The sequence below is a fragment of the Polypterus senegalus genome, chromosome 4 (assembly GCF_016835505.1).
Source record: "Polypterus senegalus isolate Bchr_013 chromosome 4, ASM1683550v1, whole genome shotgun sequence".
Classification (NCBI taxonomy): Eukaryota; Metazoa; Chordata; class Cladistia; order Polypteriformes; family Polypteridae; genus Polypterus; species Polypterus senegalus.
Genome location: NC_053157.1, coordinates 185,999,035 through 186,023,165, shown reverse-complemented (window position 1 = coordinate 186,023,165; position 24,131 = coordinate 185,999,035). Strand labels below are relative to the sequence as shown.

The window sequence follows — 24,131 nt, the reverse complement described above, 5'->3', positions numbered from 1 at the left end:
ACCTGCATAAACACTTACCATTTTTAATTAGAATTTTTTTACTCCATAAGGAACACCTGTCTCCTTTTTTGATGCCCTATCACAAACAGTTCCTTAGTCTGGTCAATATTTGGATATATTTAAGACCTTAAAATCTGATTTTATTTCTCGGCATTAAGCAAGCATTGATGATCTGAGGTATTTAACCACAGCTTATTAAAATGTTGACCTCCACTTAAGCTATACTGATTTTAATGTTAGTAGTTGACTTTATTGAAATGTTAGATGGTTACAGAAAAGATATCCTACGTTAGATTTTCTTTTTATTCCAGGACTAAACAGGGATTTTATCAAAACATACTGTAGTTTGAATATCACTTGTATATAACCATATACTGTTTTCATACCATATGGTCTATGTGTTTACAAAAATTAAACAATTTTTCCATAATTTTTTTCACTCTTATTTTATTGGTTTAGTACTGGTCCATTAGTGGACTTCTGTAAATGTAACTATAAAGTCAGCAGTTAAGTACCTTATTGATGTTTGCATAAAACTTGCCATACAAAGACTTATGTATTTGTAATTTGTTAAATCACATTTTATCATTTGGTTGTTACCTTATAATTTTGCTCTCTTTAAGTATATTTTTTCTAGAAAAAAAATGTGTGCAGCATTCACTGTTCTGTTATTAAACCAGATAAACATGTGAATGTCACAGTTTTGAAGGTAGCTCATACTCCTTTTTAAATAAATTAATCGAAATGTCTTGAAACTTCCAGATTTCTTAATGCTTAATTATTATGCCAGTAGAGGTGGTTTTCTAATGCAACTGTACAAATAAAATTTATGTTAAGTATTAAGTCAAACATCATGTGTTAAAGAAAAATGTGCAATATATAATTCAAGAAATTGGGCATCCATACAGAAAAATAATTACATAAAATACTAATGAAAGTATCTGGCAATCATCATCCATATACAGGTTTATGGAAAGTGAGATAAAGTAAAAAAAAAATGCAATCCTAGACTATATATACAGAATATTAAGAAAAAATCAATGCTATTCCCAAAAACAGTTATCACTGTGCACTAAGGCAAACACACCAGAAACAACACAACATTAAGAAAAGTACAAACTTTATTGGGGAAGACACAAGGTACTCTAAAAGCATCCGCAAACCAAGAATAAATTCCAGGGTTGCTTGCTGTTTTTTGTCTCCATTTTTGCTATTAAATCATACTGTGAAGCAGGGAATAAGGAGTAAATCAAAATACAAAATAACAGCAAAAACAACAAACACTTGATGCTTTTCTTGGCCCTCCTACTCAGGATAGTTTTCCTAAGGATTTGTGAGGTACCCACATTTCTGTACTGATTCTCAAGCTTCATATGCTTCCTATCTCTCTGTTCCTCTGGCCTGTCTGTCTACAAATTGGACAGCCACAAATGCAAAATATACTTTTAAATAATTTAGAATTATAAAATAAAAAATGTATTAAAAAAAGTAGTTCTTGAATGATCTACAACGGCAGAATCTCAAGTGAAACTTAACTGTGTCTTTACTCTCCAAATTTAGTGATGATGTAATATTTTATGACACCCTTATTCTGAATGCCTAATTAGCAAAAAATAGTAATAGGTACTTTTTCAGTAATTAATGTGGCACTTTGGAAATTAGGGTTAAGTAAAAATCTAATTTTAAGATCTCTATGTTTGTATCTGAAATATAATTTAAAATATTCCCTAAACTTTTTACATATATGTATGACTTATTTTCTTTTATAACTTTTGCAACTCAAAATTATTTAGTATAGTTGAATATATTTATTAAACAGGTTTTCTCAATCCATAACTTGGTCATCGGTGAGCTGTTGTGTGTAAGAAGAGCAAAGAATACATGATAGACATTTTTGTAACTCCTAACATGAATTATCCATGTAAAGAATTTTTTTTCTGTTAAGGTTTGAAACTTGTCATATCTATCTACAGTGGCATGCAAATGTTTGGGCACCCTTGCTAAAATGTCTATTACTTTGAATGGTTTATGTGAGTAGATGATGAACTGAACACCAAAAAATAAAGTTAAAGATGGCATTTCAAGCAAGATTACATTTTTATTTCCGTTATTCGAAGGTACAAAATACCAAAAAAATTAAAAGAGCCTGAAGCAAAAATGTTGGCACCCAACATAGTCAGTACTTAGTAATACCCACTTTGGCAAGTATCACAGCTTGTAAATGCTTTTTTGTAGTCAACTAAGACTCTTTCAGTTCTTTCTTGGTGTATTTTCACACATTCTTCCTTGCAAGAAGGCTTCTAATTCTCCAAGAATCTTGGGCCATCTTGCATGCACTTCACTTTTAAGATCTGTCCATAGATTTTCAATGATGTTTAGGTCGAGGGACTGTTAGGGCTATGGCAAAACCATCTGCTTGTGTTCCTTTTGCCACTGGCTGCAATACAAGCCCACAGTGTGATCAATCCATCCCCATGCTTATTAGTAGTTGGAGAGTTATTCTTTTACTTGAATTTTCCTTTTTTCTCCAAACATACTTTTGTACAGTTCAATTTTTGACTTCACCAGTTCACAGAACTTGTTACCAAAATGCATCAGGCTTGTTTAGATGTTCATTTGCAAACTTCAGGTGCTGACTTTTTTGGTTAGGACACTAGGAAAAGTTTTCTTCTTCTGGCTCTGTCATGAAGGTCATATTTGTTCAGGTTGTTGTTGCACAGGAGGACACCACCACTATAGAGTCTGCTAAATCTTCCTGAAGGTCTTCTGCAGTCAAATGGGGGATTTTTTTATTTGCCTTGGCAATCCAACGAACAGTTCTTTCAGAAACTTTTCTTGGTCTTCCATACCTCCCCTTGACCTCCACTATTCCTATTAACTGCCATTTCTTTTCTTAATAACATAACAGCTACATCCAAAAATGCTTTGCTATCTTCTTATAGCTTTCACTTGCTTTGTGATCATCAATTATTTTATTTTTCAGAGTGCTAGGCAGGTGCTTAGAGAAGCCCAAGGCTGCTGATTGTTGAGACAAGGTTGGAGGAGTCTGAGAATTTGTACAGTTTTGCAATTTCTGTCACCTGGGGTTTCCTAATGATTACTGTAAACAGGCCATAGCCATAATGAGCTAATTAAGTCCTGAGACCTTAGTAAAAGTTATCTGAGACCTCATATATCTTGGGGTGCCCAAACTTTTGCATGGTGCTCCTTTGCTTTTTTCACTGTACAGTTGTACAAAACAAAACATTACACTAATTATGCATAAAATGCTGAAGCAAAATGTGTCATCTTCAACTTTATGCCTTTTGGTGATCAGCTCATCTTCTGCTCACTTAACTATTCACAGTAACAGACATTTTAAGCAAGGGTGCCTAAAAACGTTTGCATGCCACTACCTATTCCATCTGTCTATCTAGTCTGCCTTTATAGTGAGCCTGAATTGTGGCTTATAATTTAAGAATGTACTAAAGTTGTGGGAGAAGTCTATAAACCGTAAAAATTTAGACAGAATCTGGAGCTAAATAGTAATAGTTATTTACATAAACTGAATTCCAGTGGGCCCTGCGGTGGGCTGGTGCCCTGCCCAGGGTTTGTTTCCAGCCTTGCACCCTGTGTTGGCTGGGATTGGCTCCAGCTGACCCCCCTGACCCTGTAGTTAGGATATAGCAGGTTGGATGATGGATGGATGAATTCCAGTGGTGTAAAAGATTACCATTATGCAGGCTGTCATATTATTGGCTGTAACATTGACATTAACATTGAGCATGGGCCCTTTCTTAAGAGATGCATATTTTTTTTCTGAATTTAATGAGCACATTATAACTGTAAATATTTTAGAGAAAAGTCTAGTATTTAAAAAAAAAAGTTATACTGTATATTCTTAATAGCAATTCAAGTCAAAAACATAACCTTTTAGTTTTTTACAATTGTTAAGTAACTGGCAAATGAAGTTCTCACAACTAATCGGAATATGATTAAAATTTATCAACAGGCCTTTGAGCTTCACCTGCTGGTGAGTACTGATATAGCAAAGAGAATGTGGCATAGCGCCACAGCATATTTCATCTTCAGAGATGCTTTGCCAAATAAAAGGCACTGAATGAAAAGTTGAACAAGTGAAAAATGTGTTCAGGCCTTGCACAAGGTCTTTGAAATAAATTTAATAGAAAACAACACCACAATATTGCATCAACCTATGTCTAAGTCTTAAAAATATAAAGTTTTATGAATTATAGAAAACTTTTTTTGTAAAATGCACTATAAAATAGTTTCTGTTTATTTAGAATGATTTGGCAGCCGTATCAGTGAAACAAAACATTTAGCAGCATAAGATGGATAAAGCTAAAAGAAAAAAATATATACTGTACTGTATATTATTTGGGTAGTAGTTCTAAGTGTATTGTAACTAAGTGTCTCTTACCTGCCTTTTGATTCTAGGTATCCATCTTATATTTTAACCTCTTTCTAACTAAAAACTGAAACCAGTACCACTGCAATAAATAAATTATACAGATTACACCAGCCAGGTTTATCTGCAAAAACTACATTTCTGAAAAGATAGTGTTACCTTGACAAACATGGTTAAATGTTGAACAGCAATGTATTAATATTATTTATTTATTTTTCATTTTTCCTAATTTCAAGCATGTCTAAAGCATCTGAGTCAATACTTTCTTCACCAAAAGCCAGCACTGAGTCAAAAAAACAGGATCAGGAGTCTGCAGCACCAGTCATTCCATTTGGGCTAGATCTCTACTACTGGGGAGAAGATCAACCTACAGCAGGTAGAATACTTAAGTAAGTTAAATCTCTAAGCAGTATGCTTTCTGGAGAATACCGTTTGACCTTCTCATTTTGGGAATTTGTATCCCCATAGAAAAACATTGCTTTTTATTAATGATGTAATCAGTTGCAAAAGTATGGAATTACTTACATTTTAAAATGCTTGCTGAGGAATGGCTCCACAGCAGGTGCTCCATGTTGCCATTTAATTTTTCTGTCCCTGTACCATTAGTAATAAAGTAAAAGAATTCACTTCCATTCCAGCTTGTAATTATAACCAATCTTAGAATACTTGGTATTCTGCCAAATACCAGGAAGATGAAGTCTCTGTCTTGCACTTTCCCTGGAACTGCCTCAGGACAGGGTTCATTGATGTTATTGGTAACTGTTTACTGGGTTTTGAGATGTGGCTATACTGAGTAATCATAATACTAGGGGTAACCGTCTGCTGCTCAGAACAGATCAAGTGTTGATGATCTTTTTCCAAGAAATGTGTCTGACTTCCAAAGATGCACAGCACAATGCCTCTAGACAACATCCTATTGCTTCAACATCTACTTTTACAAGCAGCATCATGATTTTAGTTTACTGGTTGTTACAGCTCAAGATTATTGGCTACAGTAGAGATGATAAGGAACATTCTGCTACACTCTGGCAGTGCTAGGTGACAGGAAACTAATTTGCTTCTTGATTTATATGCAGATGCCAAACAGAAAGACTTTAAAACATTTTAGTGTTTGATGGTTCTAAACTTCTTATTGGTATTGATGCAATATTGGTATTTTTTTATTGACCCACATTTAGATAAAGATCCTCACTTGATCAGTCAGCATATTTCTCTTGCATCTTCCACTCTCTCCAAGTTTCTGATCTAGATCTGGTTGATTCAATTTGACACTTTTAATCCATCTGTGAAATAATTTTCTCTTTTTTCATATGTCACAAATATGATTCTAGAATTGAATACATTTTTATATCCAAATGACTTGCTTCCCAATGTCTTAATACACTGCAAACTATTGACCTCCCTTTCTTATATAGATTTTCTACTTTAAACATCCGCCTTCTGCTTCTATTAACCAGGCCTAGTCATTGGCATTTTAACACCTCCCTGTTAGAGTGAGCAACAGCCATTGGATAGCTTTCTACAAGACTGAATTAATTTATTGAAATCTTGTAAATTCAGTATCTAGTCCTGCTGTTGTATCGTTGGCTATTAAAGGTTTCATAAGAGATTTTCTATAGCTGAGCTCAACAACTGTCTATTAAAGATGAATTTTAATTCATCATACTTGTCAGTCAGTCATTATCTAACCCGTAACACAGAGTCACGGGGGTCTGCTGGAGCCAATCCCAGCCAATACAGGGCGCAAGGCAGGAACAAATTCCCGGGCAGGGCGCCAGCCCACCACAGTCATCATCCATCCATCCATTGTCCAACCCACTGAATCTGAACACAGGGTCACGGGGGTCTGCTGCAGCCAATCCCAGCCAACACAGAGCACAAGGCAGGAACCAATCCTGGGCAGGGTGCCAACCCACCGCAGGACACACACAAACGCACCCACACACCAAGCACACACTAGGGCCAATTTAGAATCGCCAATCCACCTAACCTGCATGTCATTGGACTGTGAGAGGAAACCGGAGCGCCCGGAGGAAACCCACGCAGACACAGGGAGAACATGCAAACTCCACGCAGGGAGGACCCGGGAAGCGAACCGAGGTTTCCTTACTGTGAGGCAGCAGTCATCATACTTGTGCTAATTATTATTTATCAGAAGCCAAGGCAAGTACATTATTAGCTTTGAGGGCCCACAAAATGTGATGTGCTGAATTGACCAGCCTGCATTCCAGACCCTTCACCAATTGAAAATATTTGGTGCATCGTGAAACGAAAAAATGACAAAGGAGACCCAGTACTGCTGAGCAGCTAGAATCCTGTAGCAGACAAGAATGGGACAACATTCCTCTCCCAAAAGTCCAGCAATTGGTCTTCTCAGTTCCCAGATGTTTACATACTGTTGTTAAAAGAAGAGGGGATGCTACACAGTGGTAAACATGGTCCAGTCCCAACTTTTTTGAGTTGTCATCAAATTCAAAATGACCTTATTCTTTTTTTAATAATATGCTGTGCTCCACACTCCTTAGCATCTTGAACCAAGAGCTGTCGATAACATGTCCAAGGATGAGCCAGGCAAGGAGGACACACACGGACAAAAGGGGATGAAAATTGCTTTGTGATTTTATTCAACAAACACAAAAAGTCCAAATAGTGCACTGCAGTCCACCCAATAAATAAATAAAATAAATAAGCAATTAAAATAGGTGATTAATGAAGGTTTTAATGTACCATTAATAATTATTTTAAATTAGGTTTTATTTTAAATGAGGATAAAAGTTCTAACAGCAAAAATCTTTCACACTTCCCTCTAAAATCTTTAAAATCATAGGCTTTGGTCACTGCTGCCATCACAACACACCCTCAGCTTTTCATGTTCTCTCTGACAAGAGCACCTTCAAAGCCCAGTGGTTACTCCTGCTTCAAAGCTACTCAGCTGGAGTAATCCTCTTCAATCCCTTTGATCATCAGCCGCACACTCCTCAGTGGGGCTCTCTTCTGGCTGCCTGCTGTCTACTGCACTGGCTTCCCTCTTGCTCACTCACTTTCTGTTTTCACCAGTTTCAATTTCATTTAACATCCCGGATTTTCTCTCCTTCTCGTTCTCACTCCTCTTTCCTGCCCAGGCTCCTTTCTATACTCCAATCAGGTACAGGTGTTGCCATCACAATTCCTGGAGCACTGACAATGAAATTGACTGAACTGCACAATTAGATGCATAGGCAGTTAATTCCCCTATTAAACCCCAGGTTGCCTGCTCATACACAGTTTTGCGTATACCCAGACTGGCACGGAGCCTTACCTTCTTTATAAACTTATTTAAAAATACACAACTTCACAAATCTCTCATCACGTATTAACAGTACAGTGCAGACATTTTCTAGCCCATTGAATTTAGTTTAGTGTCACTTTAAGAAAGGAACTAACCCTGGACAGGGTGCCAGGCCATCTCAGTAAACACTCATTCACATGCCACAATCATTTCTATGGAGCCAGTTAAATTGACAGTTAATCTCACACACGTTTCTTTGAGATTTGGAAAGAAAACAGGTGTATTTGGAAAATACCCACACAAACATGGGAGAGCATTCAAACTTCACACAGAAAGTACTGGGACACAGTTTTGACTGAGGAATCTAAAGCTATTATACAGTAAGACTACTGCACCACCATGCTATCCATACAGCCTGAACAATACTTTTTTTAAAGAATATATTTTAAATCCAGAGGCAGTCCACAACCCCCAACACACCACCAACCCAAGCAAGTCCCCACACCAGCAAGCTGTTTCCTGTTATAAGACTACTTTCTGTTCAGCTTTATAGCTGTTAACTCTTTTCAGTTTTCCAAAGGTTAGGTCCTATAAAACCATAATAAATATTACCACCTTGATAATTTGAAGGCAACCATTATGGTGGGGGTTGAGTTGGTATGAGAAAAAAATGATCAGATCTTATTCTAAAAACAAATTCAAATAGGTCTGGCCTTTATCAGAAAGATAATAAGTAAATATATTGAAAACAGCAAAAAATCCTTATGTACACTGAAGCACAGTTTTTGGTGAAAGACTTTGTGAACTGTTGAAAACACTAAAACTTGCCTCTTGTATGACAAGGTTTTATACAACTTGCTGCTGTTGAATATAGGGTGAAGAATGTTCAATCCATTTCATGTCTAACTTGTCATTTGAAACGTATTACAAGTAAATAAACCTATAAACCTCTTAATACAATGTTTGGCTTTTAATTCTTCTTGTTAAGCTGCATTTTGCATTTTTGCCAACAGAGGGCAATATACACTATTAAATTACTTGATACCTCACAATTATATTTATCTTTCTTCACTAAAACATAATTTAGTCAAAGCATTTTTGCATAGAAGTTATACATGGGACAAGTACATATTTTGGCTTAATCATTTTCTCTTTAAAATACACTTAATGTAATTTACACTGTGGCACAATGCAGGTTAAAATTTGTATTGCTAAATTCTATGATACAAATCTTGTCAAAAATTAAGGCTTTAATTATAAATGCATCCATCCATGACCCCTTATCCAGAGCTGGGTGTTGCATAAAATATCTGTGAACAAAGAACATATTAACAAGGAAGTCAATATTAACTTGTTAAAAACGTGCTAACAATTTAATGTAATAGGATATGTATGGTAAACTTAAAATTAATTTTCTTTAATAGCAAATACTTAATGTTCAAATTCAGTTGTTTAATAAGCTTTAATGAAAAGAATTGCAGAAGCAAACTAGATAAAAAAAAAGTTAATATAAAATTGCATTTTGATACTTCTAGACCATGTATACTACTTTGTAGATTATAAGTTAAAGGCAGAGTGGTATTTCTGTTTACTCATTTTCATATAGGTTGGGTCTCCATATTTGCAGAGGGTTAGATGTCAGTACCACCTGCGAAAACTGAAATCCATGAAATAACATGGTTCTCACTTAAAGATGCAATTTAAAATGTTTTTTACATAAGCATATCCAACTAGTGTAGTCTAAAAGGGTCAGCAAACTCTTTAATGTTATGTAAGAGAGATGCAGATCCATAATTAATAGATAAAGCATTAATTTATCCGATATATAATTGTCACGCTTTCCTGGACGAATCCCACCAGTTTGCACAGCTTCTACTATATTGGATTTTTGTTTCTGTATGTATCTACCAGCACTTGGCACTTCACTGTTTTAACTGAGGAGTACTGGCACTTAATGGATATGTACCATGCATTCTCAAACCATCAACGGTGAACTCCCCCCATTCATCGAGGTAATACTTGTATAATGGCACACTTACAATAACCACTGAAAAAATGGTATTTTTGTGGTTCATAACACAGTTCAATGAGTAGAACCAATTAATTTGTTCAACTTAAAACAATGTGTATGTAAATTTCCTTTTGTTAATATCAAACATTATACAAACATTACTGTTAATGTCTGTCCTGCACTAGCTGAACTTCAAGTCAAAGTTGGTTTAAACAGCACTAATAAACTGACTGAATACTATGAGTAATCCACAGGGTGGTTTTGCTGTTGTCAAATTCGGTTCTGTGAAATGGTGAGCTAGATATGCTGAGGAAGTGACGTCAACTCGTCAGTTACCTTCTGTGAATACTGCAATCCATGAATACAGATCCCATGAATATGGAGAGCCAGCTGGACTTTAAACTGTTTATGTACTTTTCTAGTAGATTTTATGTACCTCTGTAAACTGGACAAATATACTTTTTTTCATCAATCCATTTATTAGTGAAGTCACTTAATGCATTTTTGAGTCATGGGGGCCCACAGTCTATCTTGACAGCGTAGTGCACAAAGGAGAAACCAACCCTGGACACTTGAATACTCACTTTGTGCAAGGCCAGTGTTGGAAGAAAATGGGAGAGCTTGACGAAAAAACTTATGCAGTTAGAGCAAGAATATGCAAACTCAGTACAGACTTTGACATGTTGTTGCCTACCTTTCATATTAACTATCAAAGTTGCAAAAAGATATGGTAGCCTTGAACATATTCCACAGCTTAGAAAATACAGTAATTGACAGCTTTATCTACAGTAAGAGGAAAATGCCTCCTCTTGCTGCTTACAGCTCCTGGAATAATTCCAAGGAGCAAAAATGCATAAACAATTGTGTATTTATTGAATAAAAACAGATAAGTGCAGAATAAAACACAAGAAGAGCACAAAATACAAGTAAAGAAATACCAAACAAAATGCAACTACCTCTTTGGATACTCCTACACAGAGGGTGAATCACTGTCTTCCTTTAAGGGTGCCTCATTATTTTGCTTAATTTTTAAGTACCGCAAATGCACTCGCAATTATCACCTTTTATTCTTCTCTCTTTTCCATGAAAAAAATACATTAAATAAAGGGTGCTTTGAATATATAATTCTTGCTAATTCCCCTAAAGTAAAAAGGAAATGTTAAAGGCCACCCATAAAACACTTCATTTTATTTGGTAAAGATGGAAGTGTTTGCAATAGGCTTAAGCAGTAGGAGGATAACGTTGCTAAAGTAATGCTCGGGACTTATGCTGACAGCAGTTTTACAGCCCGAATGATTCTTGGTTATAACGCTTAAGCAAGATGTACCTGTACAGTTGCCCGAGTGACACTTAGGACTAACACTTTTAGTGTAGTTTTGGCAAACTGAGTAGTGCTCGGATCTAATGTTAAGGAAGTTAAATATGTGAAATGCACTAGCTACTTTAGTTGCTCGATCCAGGAAGTTAAGTCAGTGCCCATTTGTATTTATTATAAATTGTGGCAAGGTGAGTCTATTTGCATCTCACAAAAGGAGTTACTAAATGGACTAGATGTGCATTGTAATGATCTTTAAATATTCCCTGCTAATTATATTTTTTGTTTGGCAAACACTTAAGTTTTCAGAGTGGGGCACAGATGGTCAAAGAATAACATAAAGGATTAACGTACATGGAATTTTTCTTCCCCTTTACAGGTGCAACATAAATATAACATATGCAATTTTAATACATGTTTTTCATTTCACCTTTGTTTTAGTAACTATGTGTCAAGCCAGCTGTATTCAAAAGATGTGTGGGAGAGGTAGCTTTCCTGACCCTGAAAATGCTCTTTTAAGCGTCGATTTTAAATTTGTTAGGATAATAAAAGTAAAATCAGACATGACAGTTATTTCCTATTTTTTTAATGAGAGAGGAAACCAGCTTCTGCTGTTTCAATGAATGCATAGTAGTTTTAATATAAAACAACGGCAAATTGGGAACCTCAGATTCAAGAAGGAAATGGAACTGCATCAGAGGCAAAATGTATTTTTAGGGTGCTGGAGAAAAATCTTACTGTTTTATAAATAAATATACAAACTAACAATTAATAATTCTATGGAATTTATGTGCAAAATACAGAAGTATGCAGCATAGCATCTCTGGTGGAACATGATACCTAAATTATTGCAAGGTAAAATAAAGGACCATTTTTTACAATCAAATCTTAGTGTTTGCCTTCAAATAAGATTTCGTTTCATATATATTTGAATTGTATTCATTGCATGAAGTGGCACCAGTACCCACATGTATGCAATAATGGCACCTCCTCCAGTTTCAACATAGATTACTGGCACCTCATTTTAGCATACTGATTTGTACAGACACCTCCTCAGAAATCTTTACCCTGATATGATCATCTGTCACTGTATTGCTACGATGTAAGTTTCACTATACTTTTCCTTAGTATACCAGGGAGTACCAGCTTTACTTCAGATTACTTCACGGGAGAAAGCTCTTCGATCTACTGTCATTTTATCATGACAGCACAAGGATGTAAGTTTCACTTTACCTGCACTTTTTCTTAGTGTACCATTGAGTACTGTCACCTCTTCAGAAATCTTCATTGGCAACCCTTACTATTTGGTTGAATGTCACTATATTGTTGTAAATAGAGTACTACCAGTAATTTGGTTCCACTTCAAGCAGTGATTGTGTTCAAGTGTTGGCAGCTCTAATGCTTATTGGAAATCAGTCTAGAAAAAGCTACAAAAAATAAACCGAAGGCTAATCATAACAATAATGCTGATTTTTGATTTAATTTGATCCCTTGCTTTACAGGCTTAGTAGTAGGAGCTCAAGAATACCGACTGCACAGAGAAAGAAATATAGGACTTGTACTTTGTTTGTAGCTATTGTTCCATCTGTATCTTTCATTATTTGAAGCATGGTGGTGGTGTATTTCATCAGCGCTAAAGGCATTTCATCTGCTTCAGAGCTTTTACAGTTTCTGAGTGAAAACAAAACTTGCAGGATATGTACCCAAATACCCTCCTTTACCCTGCCCTGCTTAAAGGTACAGTATACTATAATTGTCTTTAAATAAGTGGGTATTTGATATACACTTCTGTCTGCATACCAGGTTTAGCTCCCAGCATCAGTTCTGGGTGCCACATGAAGTAGAAGAGGAAGTGGAAAATAAGGAACTTGCAGCCATGATGAAGACAAGGTATATCACATTTGCTGGAAAATTTGAGCCTGTAAAGCACAAATGCAAAGCGCCCATGCCTAATGGTTCTCTGTGTGAGCGCCAAGATCGTGTCAAAGTAAGTATATGTAGCAATTGTAAGGTTATTTTACAATAATAATTTTAAAATTATACTTGAAATTCTGGGTTTTGCCCTTCTGTATTCATTTATCTGTGTCTACCATGTGCTAATCAATACTCTTTTTTGTGTAGTTTTTTTCTTAATTACTTAAAAATAATAATTGCATTTATATAGCGCTTTTCTAACCTACTCAAAGCTATTTACGTAGGCAGTAGGGAACCACTTCAGCCACCACCATTCTTGTGCTAGTATGCTCACCACACATTAGCTATTAGGTGGTGAAGAGGTGAGACACAGAGCCAGTAAGGGATAGGGGATGATTAGAAGGCCAGAATTGACAAGGCACTGATGGGTAATTTAGCCAGAACATCAGGAAATGCCCTGTTCTTCGAAATATGCCCAGAAATGTTTTATGACCACAGAGAGTCTGGTTTTTAAGTGTCATCAGAAGGATGGTGCCAACTTTCCCTGTCACACACAGACCACAGTTTAAACGCCCTGTGGTGGCCTCACCAACACCACATCCAGAAGCAACCTAAGTTTTTACCAGGTGGTCTCTCGTCCAAGTACTGGCCAAATCCAAACCTGCTTAGTTTCAGGTGGATTACCTATTCTGTAGTGCAGGTGGTAAGGGCTGCTGGCTTCATTAATTCACACGTAGGAGCTGCTAAAATGCTGATACTTGGGGACCACTGTTTGGCATGTGTAACAAATTTTATGTTTATTCAATTAAATTTTGAACTTTGTAAACATCTTAACACTACAATTTGGAACAAAACTGCCATTTTACACACACAGTATTGTTTAGTGTACAGTTGTGAAAGGTTTTTGCTGTGTCCTTATACAACTAGAGTCTAATATGTGTACACACACACACGATAACTGTACTTTCATTCCTTCTTTGAGCTCTTTTCAAATTTACTTTGCTATTAAACTGAAGTAATAGTTGTATAATTTTCTAGTCAATATAAGTGTATTTTATTGTTAATACTTATTTTTTATTGCTTCATTTTTATCTGATTCGTTTTACTTAGGCATCTTGTTTATTTTCAAGTTTTATTTAGTAAATGGAAATAATTAGCACTTTAGTTCTAGTTTAATTTAATGTCAGTTTTATTATTTAGTAAATATTTTCACAGTGTTGTTATAATTACTTTAATTTATTAGCTTGAAATTAACATGTTTTGCATTGGGACTTTATAATTGAACAAAACAAGTATAGTATATGAAGTTTCTAGGCCCTCCAACTAACACTATGTCTATTACATGTATTGTTCAGTACAATATACATAAATAAAAATAAAATCATAATTTCTCAGATTAACATTTCAGTTTTTTCACTCTTATTAAAAGTGTTAAGTGCTAATACTGAGGAAGTAATAAGTATAAAAGTTGTATGAAGTATGTTAACACAGTGATCAGTAGATTTTTACGACACTGATAGCTTCTTCCACTGTACGTCTAATCCAGTGCAGATTTCCTTCTTTTCACCATTTTCTGCCTATAGGTTTAAAATATTTTGGATTATGTTGGCTTTTCTATGTATGCATACCCAGCAGGTTTATGAAACAACTTCCATAAATGCAGTCCTCATTTTACGATTAACAAGTTTAATGCGTGTCATCAAATCAGGTCATTTATTAACACAATTTTTTTCAACTTTCCATCTGTATAGGTCAAATTTTGCAATCAATTTTTTACCCATTTTTACTGAACCAATTTCCTTCAGACTTCACATGCTTGCTGATAAAAAATTAAATTAAAATGCATAGATTACTTAAGTGATTTCTTAAAAATAACTCTTACAATTTGAAAGTTTCTCTAATTATAACCATTATCCTATGTACTTTAATCAACTTTTATATGATATGAGATTTTCATTTCATAATTAGGCTGGTTAGAAATTTCATTTTAGTGAATGTATGCATTTTAGCTGAATTAAATGTATTTTATGGGTGTCCCACGATTTTATTTTTAGTCACATATGACTAACACAATCTTGGTACAAGAAAAAAAGTTTTACTTTTTAGTGCATTTTTGAATAAAATTGTCAGTTAAAAAATGTTTTATATGTTGTTGGTTTTTTTTTTTTAAATATTACACTCCAAGATCGTTGACTTTAAGTTATGTACTTTTCAGTTTATACACATGGTTAATGGAAAGCAGTTTACCTTCTAACACACATACTGTTTGTTTAACATTTGCTGAATATAAAAACAGGGGAGTTTGAAACTCTGATGTGCAATGTGCTATTCAGTACTATTACAGTAATATTTAAAACATGACTTACCAAAGCCATGGCATGGAATACATTATGGTACTTTCTAAACAAGCTAGTTATTTTTAATTGTGGGTTGCATATTTTAAGTTTGTACTTATTTTTATTGATTTCATTAATTTCTTTCAGTATAGAGAACATAACACAAAGTAACTGGAAAAAGGCATATATTTTGTTCCCCAGTTCTGATACAGTTGGCAGGAAGCTAATGACTAAAAGGGAATAAATTAACACTGTAAAGAGAAAGGAAGAAGACTGTACTTTTTGTATTATAATTTGTTATTGAGTTTATCAGCGGGAGATGAAGCTATGTGGTTTTCTTTTATCCTTACAAAGAGAATTGTATTTTAATTTAAGAAGTGAATCAGTTAATTTACATGAAAATAGTGCTGTTATAATACATAACCTGGTCATGAGAACAATATTGGAAAATATACATATTACTGAATAGTAACTGTAATTATACCATATGACAAATAATAATGGATATAGCATAAGGTGTTTTTTTCTTAGGCATAACTCAATTTGGTAAGATGAAAAGGTATCTATACCTAGAAAGTTTAAGCAGAACAGTTGAGGTTTAACTAAAATACAAGTATATTTTTATTTCAGACATAAATGTCTCTTTTCCCAAAGAATGAAATACATTTCAGTATCAGTGTATGGAATTTGTTTTGGCACCAACTGTTTGATATTCATTCCACACTTTGAATCATGTAAAAAAAAATAAATAAAAGTAGAACTGCTGATTATTGATCATCCTTTTTTTCTTTTCAAAAACAAAACAGTGTCCTTTCCATGGACTTATTGTTCCTCGAGATGACTTAGGGAATCCAACCAACCCTGAAGACATTGTTCGACTTGAAAAAGAGAAGAAAGCAAAACAAGAGGCTCAGCCAGGTACCACGATTGCTAAGATTTTCTTTACAGAATTTTAACACCATTAAAAATTAATATGAAACTGATTTGCGTATTACAAAAACAAGACTATTTTATTTGACACAGTTTTTAGGTTTGTGTATAGATTTCCACAATAATGGTATACTGTATTTTCCTTGTACTAAAAGAATTAAACGTGACACATTTAAGGTTCTAAGGTTTTAAGCAATGATACTGAACCCCTACTCTATGAATACGTTATTTTCCAGAAATCTGCAAAAGTAATAGCTTATGGTTACATTTTTTTCTTCAGTAAAATCGATTATTTTCCTTGAACGGGGCTAAGAGCATTTAAGTTAGATGCATACTGAAACTTATAAGGCAAACAAATGTGGTCATTAACATTGTTGATAAATTTGAAAGAATCCATAGACACACATAGCTACCCTCCCATAACCAAATGAATCTGAGTGAAAGAGAAAAAAGTATTTAAAATAAATGTTATGTACAAATCTTATTTTCTAATTTGCCCTTGTTCATACCTAGTGAATTAGATTTAGTCTGATATACTGATTTGTTTTTTCCAATTATTATAATTTTTTATAGTAAGGCAATTGGGCAGTAGATTCTGTTTGAGTTTTTTGCCATGATCTCTCTTTGTTTGGTTTTTGCCTGTTGTACCCATGTCTACATCAGTTTTCCTTCCCCATCCCAGACAAATGTGCACTTGGTTAGCTGGTGACTTCAAATTGACCCATTGTATGTATGTTGGATAAATTTGGTAGGCGGCTTCCCTGCGCTGACCGAAACCGATGTACGTACTTATTTCGATGATATGATGCCACTGTCAGCGGCCATATTGAACTTTCCAACGTCACTAATTCTCCAACTTCCCGTGTAGGTAGAAGGCTGAAATTTGGCATGCTCATTCCTTACAGCATACTTACAAAAGTTAATCAGGTTTCATTTCGAAATTCTACGTGTAACGGTCATAACGGTTGACAATGTTAGCCATGTTGAACTTTCTTATTTATGGCCCCATCTTCACGAAATTTGGTAGGTGGCTTCCCTGTGCTAACCAAAACCGATGTATGTACTTATTTCAGTGGTATGATGCCACTGTGAATTTTCCAATGTCACTAATTCTCCAACTTCCAGTGTAGGTAGAAGGCTAAAATTTGACAGGCTCATTCCTTACAGCTTACTTACAAAAGTTAAGCAGGTTTCATTTCGAAATTCTACGCGTAACGGTCGACAGCGTCCGCCATGTTGAACTTTATTTTTGGCCCCATCTTCACGAAATTTGGTAGGCGGCTTCCCTGCACTAACCAAAACCAATGTACGTACTTATTTCAATGGTATGATGCCACTGTCGGCTGCCATATTGAACTTTTCAACGGTCTTTGTTACTTAGGGCCCATCTTCAAGAAATTTGGTACGCGGGTTCCCAACGCTAACTGAATCCTACTTACGTACATATATACGTCCATAGCCTGCAGCTCGGTCACCGTGTGAGGCGGCGTTGGGTCCCCCATCCCAACGCCTCCCACATTGTTGGCTGCCTGCCTATATAAGGCCGTCCGTCGCTCCGGTCTCTACATTCCCTTCCTTGCTCCGCCACGGGATTCACGTCTCCCTGCTGATAACTACAGCCTTTTTATTTAATCCACAGCTTCTCCGCTGTTTTATTGTTTGTTTATTATGATTATAGTTATTGTTTAGGTATTTTAGACTTACTTTACATTGTTCAGGTACCCATTTCCTTTATCATTCTAACCATACCCCCATTAACATGTCTATCGAGGTGATCACCATTGATCAAAGAACTGTCACTTACTGAGTGGTTTCTATGCTCGGAGATGGCACCTACCTTTTCCATTCTCTGTGTTACATATTGCACGGCCATATCAGGCTCACTCTTGATATCTGGAGGAACATTGTGTCTTATGTACTGAATGACTGGGACAGGTTCAAGGTGTGGACTGATGACAGTACAGGAGATAATTATACTACACAGGAGCACTAGAAGAGTGAAATGCTTAAGCCCTTCACCTATGGTTCTGCATGTGAGTTGATGGCTGCCGCTAAATTGTTTGGTTGTTGCTTTCAAGTGTACCGAAATGGCCAAATATTTTACACCTTTCGACAACTGCCAGTGCCTCTTAAACATCTTAGACTCACAGGTGACGATTTCAGTAGTGGACACTTTGATGTTTATGAATGTTTAAACTCTCAAAAGCTGGATGTGAAGTTATCGATGAAACCGGTTGCATGATTACAACGCTTGACAGATGCCGAATGTCACTTCAACACAAGTCCTGCAAATACTGTCGTAATTGAAACAAACCATGAAACTCAAACCGATTATGACAGCAGCAATCCAAGCTGTGAGATTTGAAACAAGATTACTGTTCACATGACCAACTGTACGTTGCATGCTCAAGAGTAAGCTCAGCGCACAGCTTGGTCATATTACAACCGGAGGGCCGAACTCAAAATGTGGTATACAAAGAGATCTTTAACAAATAATTATTGGTATATTTTCCCTCAATTTAAAAGGGTTTCATTTTCTTCTTAATAAAACTTTTAAGGCAGTACTTTGCCGCTGCGAAGCATGGGTATTTTGCTAGTTATTTAATAATAATAATAATAATTTATTATTATTTATTATTATTGTTATTATAAAATAATTCCTCCCATACAAGTAACATTTCTTGGACTGCTTTCTTCCATCTCCGAAACATTTCTAGACTTTGTCCTGTTCTTACGCAACACAGTACCAAAAGTATTGGTTAATGCCCGAGTCACCTCACGTATAGATTACTGTAATGGTATTCTATCTGTTATCCCACAAAAACGTATCCATCGCTTACAATTTATTCAAAATTATGCTGCCAGAATATTAACCTGTTGTTCTAAATCTGAACATACTTACACCTATTCCCTCTCAACTTCACTGGCTCCCTGTTAACTACAGAATACAATACTAAATGCCGCTCTTAACATTTAAAGCTTCACAGCCTCCCTGATCTCTTACAGACTGACACTCGTCTCGCTCACTCTGATTCTCATCTGCAGCTGTACTTTCTGTACCACACATCAAACTCTGCTATGGGAGCTCGAGCGTCTTTCATTGTGCTCCTCAATTTGGGAATTCTCTTCTCTCTCATATACATCAGCTTGATTCAATAACACATTTTAAAACTACCCTCAAAACTTATCTTTTCAAACTGGCATACCAATTGTGAATTTTGCACTGTTACTACCAGTTATCTTTGTTTGCTAATTATTGCTGTTTGATCGAGAGCGACAGTGACGCGGAAGTGGGATTAGAGATGGCAGGTGGGGCTCTGTCGTGTGTATCCCATGGTCTTAGAGTTGGTTGGCGGGCGTGGCTTTCTGTCTTGCGTGCGCTCTGTCTTGCTTGCGCTCACTGTCTTGCGTGCCCTTAGTGAATTATATATATATATATATAATATATATATGAATAGGTAACTGCAAAAAAAGTTCACAAACTTTTTTGTAAACTGTATCTTTATAAGATCAAGCTAATTTGCTACTTGTTGAAAATGCTGAAATACAGTCATATGAAAAAGTTTGGGAACCCCTCTTAATTATTTGGATTTTTGTTTATCATTGGCTGAGCTTTCAAAGTAGCAACTTCCTTTTAATATATGGCATTCCTTATGGAAACAGTAGTATTTCAGCAGTGATATTAAGTTTATTGGATTAACAGAAAAATAAGCAATAACAAAATTAGACAGGAGCATAAATGTGGGCACCCCAACAGAGATATTACATCAATACTTAGTTGAGCCTCCTTTTGCAAATATAACAGCCTCTAGATGCCTCCTATAGCCTCTGAATTATGGATGGAGGTATTAATGACCATTCTTCAATACAAAATCTCTCCAGTTCAGTTAAATTTGATGGCTGCCGAGCATGGACAGCCTGCTTCAATTCATCCTATAGATTTTCGATGATATTCAGTCAGGGGACTGTGACAGCCATTCCAGAGCATTGTACTTCTCCCTCTGCATGAATGTCTTTGTAGATTTCGAACTGTGTTTTGGGTCATTGTCTTGTTGGAATATCCAACCCCAGCGTTACTTCAACTTTGTGACTGATGCTTGAACATTATCCTGAAGAATTTGTTGATATTAGGTTGAATTCATCCGACCCTCGACTTTAACAAGGGCCCCAGTCCCTGAACTAGCCACACAGCCCCACAGCATGATGGAACCTCCACCAAATTTGACAGTAGGTAGCAGGTGTTTTTCTTGGAATGTGGTGGTGTTCTTCCACCATGCAAAGCGCTTTTTGTTATGACCAAATAACTCAATTTTTGTCTCATCAGTCCAAAGCACTTTTGTTCCAAAATGAATCTGGCTTGTCTAAGTGAGCATTTGCATACAACAAGTGACTCTGTTTGCGGCATTAGTGCAGAAAGGGCTTCTTTCTCATCACCCTGCCATACAGATGTTCTTTGTGCGAATTGTGCTGAATTGTAGAACGATGTACAGATACACCATCTGCAGCAAGATGTTCTTGCAGGTCTTTGGAGGTGATCTGTGGGTTGTCTGTAACCATTTTCATAATCCTACGCATATGCCGCTCCTGTATTTTTCTTGGCCTGCCAGACCTGGGTTGCACCGCTCTCAGTTCCAGCACGATTATAATACGCGCTGTCCTCCTTGAGAGGCAGCAAAAAAAAATAAATAAATAAATAATAATAATCTTGGGTGCGAGTGACCAACACTACTTTTCTACTACACCACTTCAATTATAGAGACACAGCAATGAAAGCAGGGTCAAGAAAAAATGATTATTGGAAGACAATACACATGATCACTGTAATAACAACAAAAAAAACCTTATACACATAATATCGCGTTGCAGCGCATCCCCTCCCCACACAAATCATGACACAACCACTTGAAAACATACATTATTAATAAAAATTTAAGCAAAGTGAAAACGCAAAAAAAATAACCAATGGATTAATAGTCTTTTAAATCTTAACTGTACGGTAGCATTGAGCTCAGCCTGTAGTGGGGAGTGAGGCGCCGACCATATCTCTTGTTCCAGGAAATGTACTGATTAACTGTTCCTTGAGCTGGCCCATCAAGACCTCTCCCGTATTCCTTCCTCCCGAAAGTAAAAATAATTAGACTGGAAATGAACCCGGGTTCACCTGACGATATCCAAGAGGTGTTAATCTTTTCCCTCGTGCCCTTTTCTGTTATGGCCTCCTCCTCTCTCCTAGCTCTTCTCTCTTCCTTTTTTCCCGCCACCTATTTACATACGGATAGCTCCTCCCCGTACAGTCTGTTGGCCCTCCAAGCCAGGTGCTCCCCTCCCTCTGTATAAAGAGCCGTCCTACGCATAAAGGCATACCACAAAAACAGATATGGGAAAAGGTACAAACTTACAGGTACATACACATATTCCAGTCGACCGTTACAGAGTCCCAATCCCCTCCCCCAATCCCGTCAGCTTGCCATTGGACTTGGTAATTAACGGGCCCTAATTGTTTTAATACTGTGGCTGGACCAAACCATTTTGGCGCTAGCTTGGATTTAAATCTGGATGATGCTTTTGAGATGTAGTGTGTCCTCAGCCAAACCCGGTCCCCTTCAGAATATCTAACCTTCTTTCGGCGCTTATTGTAAAACCGGGCTTGTTTAGCCTTGGACTGCACCAACCTCTTTAACCCGATCCTTTACATTTTCCAGCTGCAAGACTTACTTGCAATATTGGGACGAATCATGAGTTGGGGGGAGTGACAAGCCACTCTAGGGGACCTAATATCTGTCTTCCGAGAGCCAAACAAGCAGGTGATTCACCAGTACTCTCACGCCACGCGGAATTGAGGGCAATTCTTAACTCTGGAAGCCTGTGATCCTAGTCCTGGTGGTGGGTACCGACAGAGGAGGCTATCATAGTTTTCAGGGTTCGATTCACTCGCTCCGTGAGGTTGGATTGTGGATGGTATGCCGTGGTTTTCTTATGGATTACCCCCCAATCCTTCATGAAACTTTCCATCTCAGAGCTGGTAAATTGTGGACTTCTGTCACAAATGATGACCTTTGGAAACCCCCAGTGGGTAAACATCTCATTTTTTAGGGTGGAGCACAGCCATTCAGTTGTTGAGTTTGGCAAAGCATAAAGCTACACCCATTTAGAGAAATAATCTACCACTACTACCAGGACGGTCAATTCCCCACATCTCTCCCGGTTCAGTGATATTTGTTGATTGCAGTTGTCCTGCAGGAAGCCCAGGTGGGTTTTTGTACTGCTTTCATATGGTACAGTTTCTCACATGTCTCCACACATACTTCCTCACATTGGGCCACCAGGTTACCTGTAATACCTCTTTTAGTCTTCAGTCTGCCAAGGTGACCGCCAAAAGGGCTGTCATGAAAATAAGCCAAGAACTCTGGAAGAAGGGCCTCGGGGACGACTAGTTGGTATTTCTCTCCCCCGAGTTTTGATGGCACACAGCGATACAATATCCCTTGGAGCTCTTGGAAATGAATGTGTCCCGTTAGCGACCCAGAGTTCTCCCATACCTCCTGACAAACCAGGGCTCGGGCTATATCTGATATGTCAAATGGAAGGCCCCATCCCCGAGTCAAATCAGGGCTATTATATAAGATACCTCCTGAGGCTCTGGAACCCGGGATAGCGCATCTGGAACCACGTTTCCACAACCCTTTCGATAAAAAAACCTTAAAAGTGAACTGCTGGAGAAGAACCCACCTGGTGAGTCATGAGAACATCTTCGAGCAATTAAATGCCCAGGCCAGAGCACGGTGGTCTGTATACACCTCAAATAGTGATCCCTCCAGATAATGATGCCACTTTTCCACTGCCCACACGACAGCGCGACACTCCTTCTCGGATGCTGAGCTCGGGGTCACGGAGAGACCTTGATGCATAGGCAATAACTCGTTCTTCTCCCTCTTTGATCTGAGTTAATACGGTCCCAAGCCCCACATTGCTAGCGCTGGTCTGGACTTGGAAGGTGAGCAGTGGAATAGGTTGTGCCAAAACTGGTAGTTCCATCAGATGTTTCTTCAGTTGCTCAAGTGCCTTTTGGCATCCCGGAGTCCAGTACCATGAGGTTCCCTTCCTCAGCAGGTGATGTAATGTGTCTGCAGTGTCAGCTAATCTGGGTATGAACTTGTGGAACCAACCCACCATTCTCAAAAAACGCTGAAAGGATTTAATGTCTGAAGGTGGTGGGTAGTGCACAAGGGCCATGATTTTTGCTGGATCCACACCAATATCTTTTGCTGATACCACATGACCGAGGAAAGCAAGTTGAGGTTGTCTGAGGTGACACTTACTGATGTTTAGGGTCAGTCAAGCCTGCTGAAGCCGATGGAAGATTTCATTTAGGTCCCAGAGGTGTTTTTCTATTGACAGAGAGAAGACAATGATATCATCAATATATACAAAACAGTTCTTCCCAATCAGCCCCCTCAGTATTTGTTCCATTAGGAGTTGAAAAGATGCCCCCACATTCTTCAAGCCGAAAGGCATTACTCGAAATTGGAATAAGCCATCATGAGTGATCACTGCAGTCTTGGCCACACTGTCTTCTCCTATGCATACCTGCCAATATCCATATTGTAAATCCAGAGTGCTAAAAACCACTGTGCTTTTTAATGATTCTAAAATTTCATGCACCAGGAGCATAGGATAGGCATCACTGGTAGTTTTGGCATTTAGTCCCCGGTAATCCACACAAAAGCAAAATGTTCCATTGGTCTTATGCACCAAAACCAGCGGGGATGCCCAGGCCGAGGTAGAAGTTTCCAGAATACCTTCCAGCAGGATACGATCAACCCACTCTTTGGTACCCTTTCTCTTCATAGGAGAGACCCTGTAAGCTCTCTGACGGACAGGGATTTCATCAACGGTGTATATATTATGGTGAATAACCTCTGTACGCCCAAGTTTGTCCGTCCATACCA

General features: G+C 37.2%; 1 protein-coding gene across 2 annotated transcripts in view; it reads left to right on the top strand.

Annotated features, from left to right (window-relative positions):
• Window positions 1-24,131, top strand: part of uvssa (UV-stimulated scaffold protein A) — a 125,225-nt gene that overhangs the window by 83,209 nt on the left and 17,885 nt on the right. For both annotated transcript variants that reach the window (XM_039751772.1, XM_039751773.1), the window contains 3 exons: window positions 4,645-4,797; window positions 12,806-12,989; window positions 16,059-16,170. In XM_039751772.1, coding sequence (XP_039607706.1) covers window positions 4,645-4,797; window positions 12,806-12,989; window positions 16,059-16,170 — 449 coding nt within the window. The remainder of the gene's footprint in view (window positions 1-4,644; window positions 4,798-12,805; window positions 12,990-16,058; window positions 16,171-24,131) is intronic.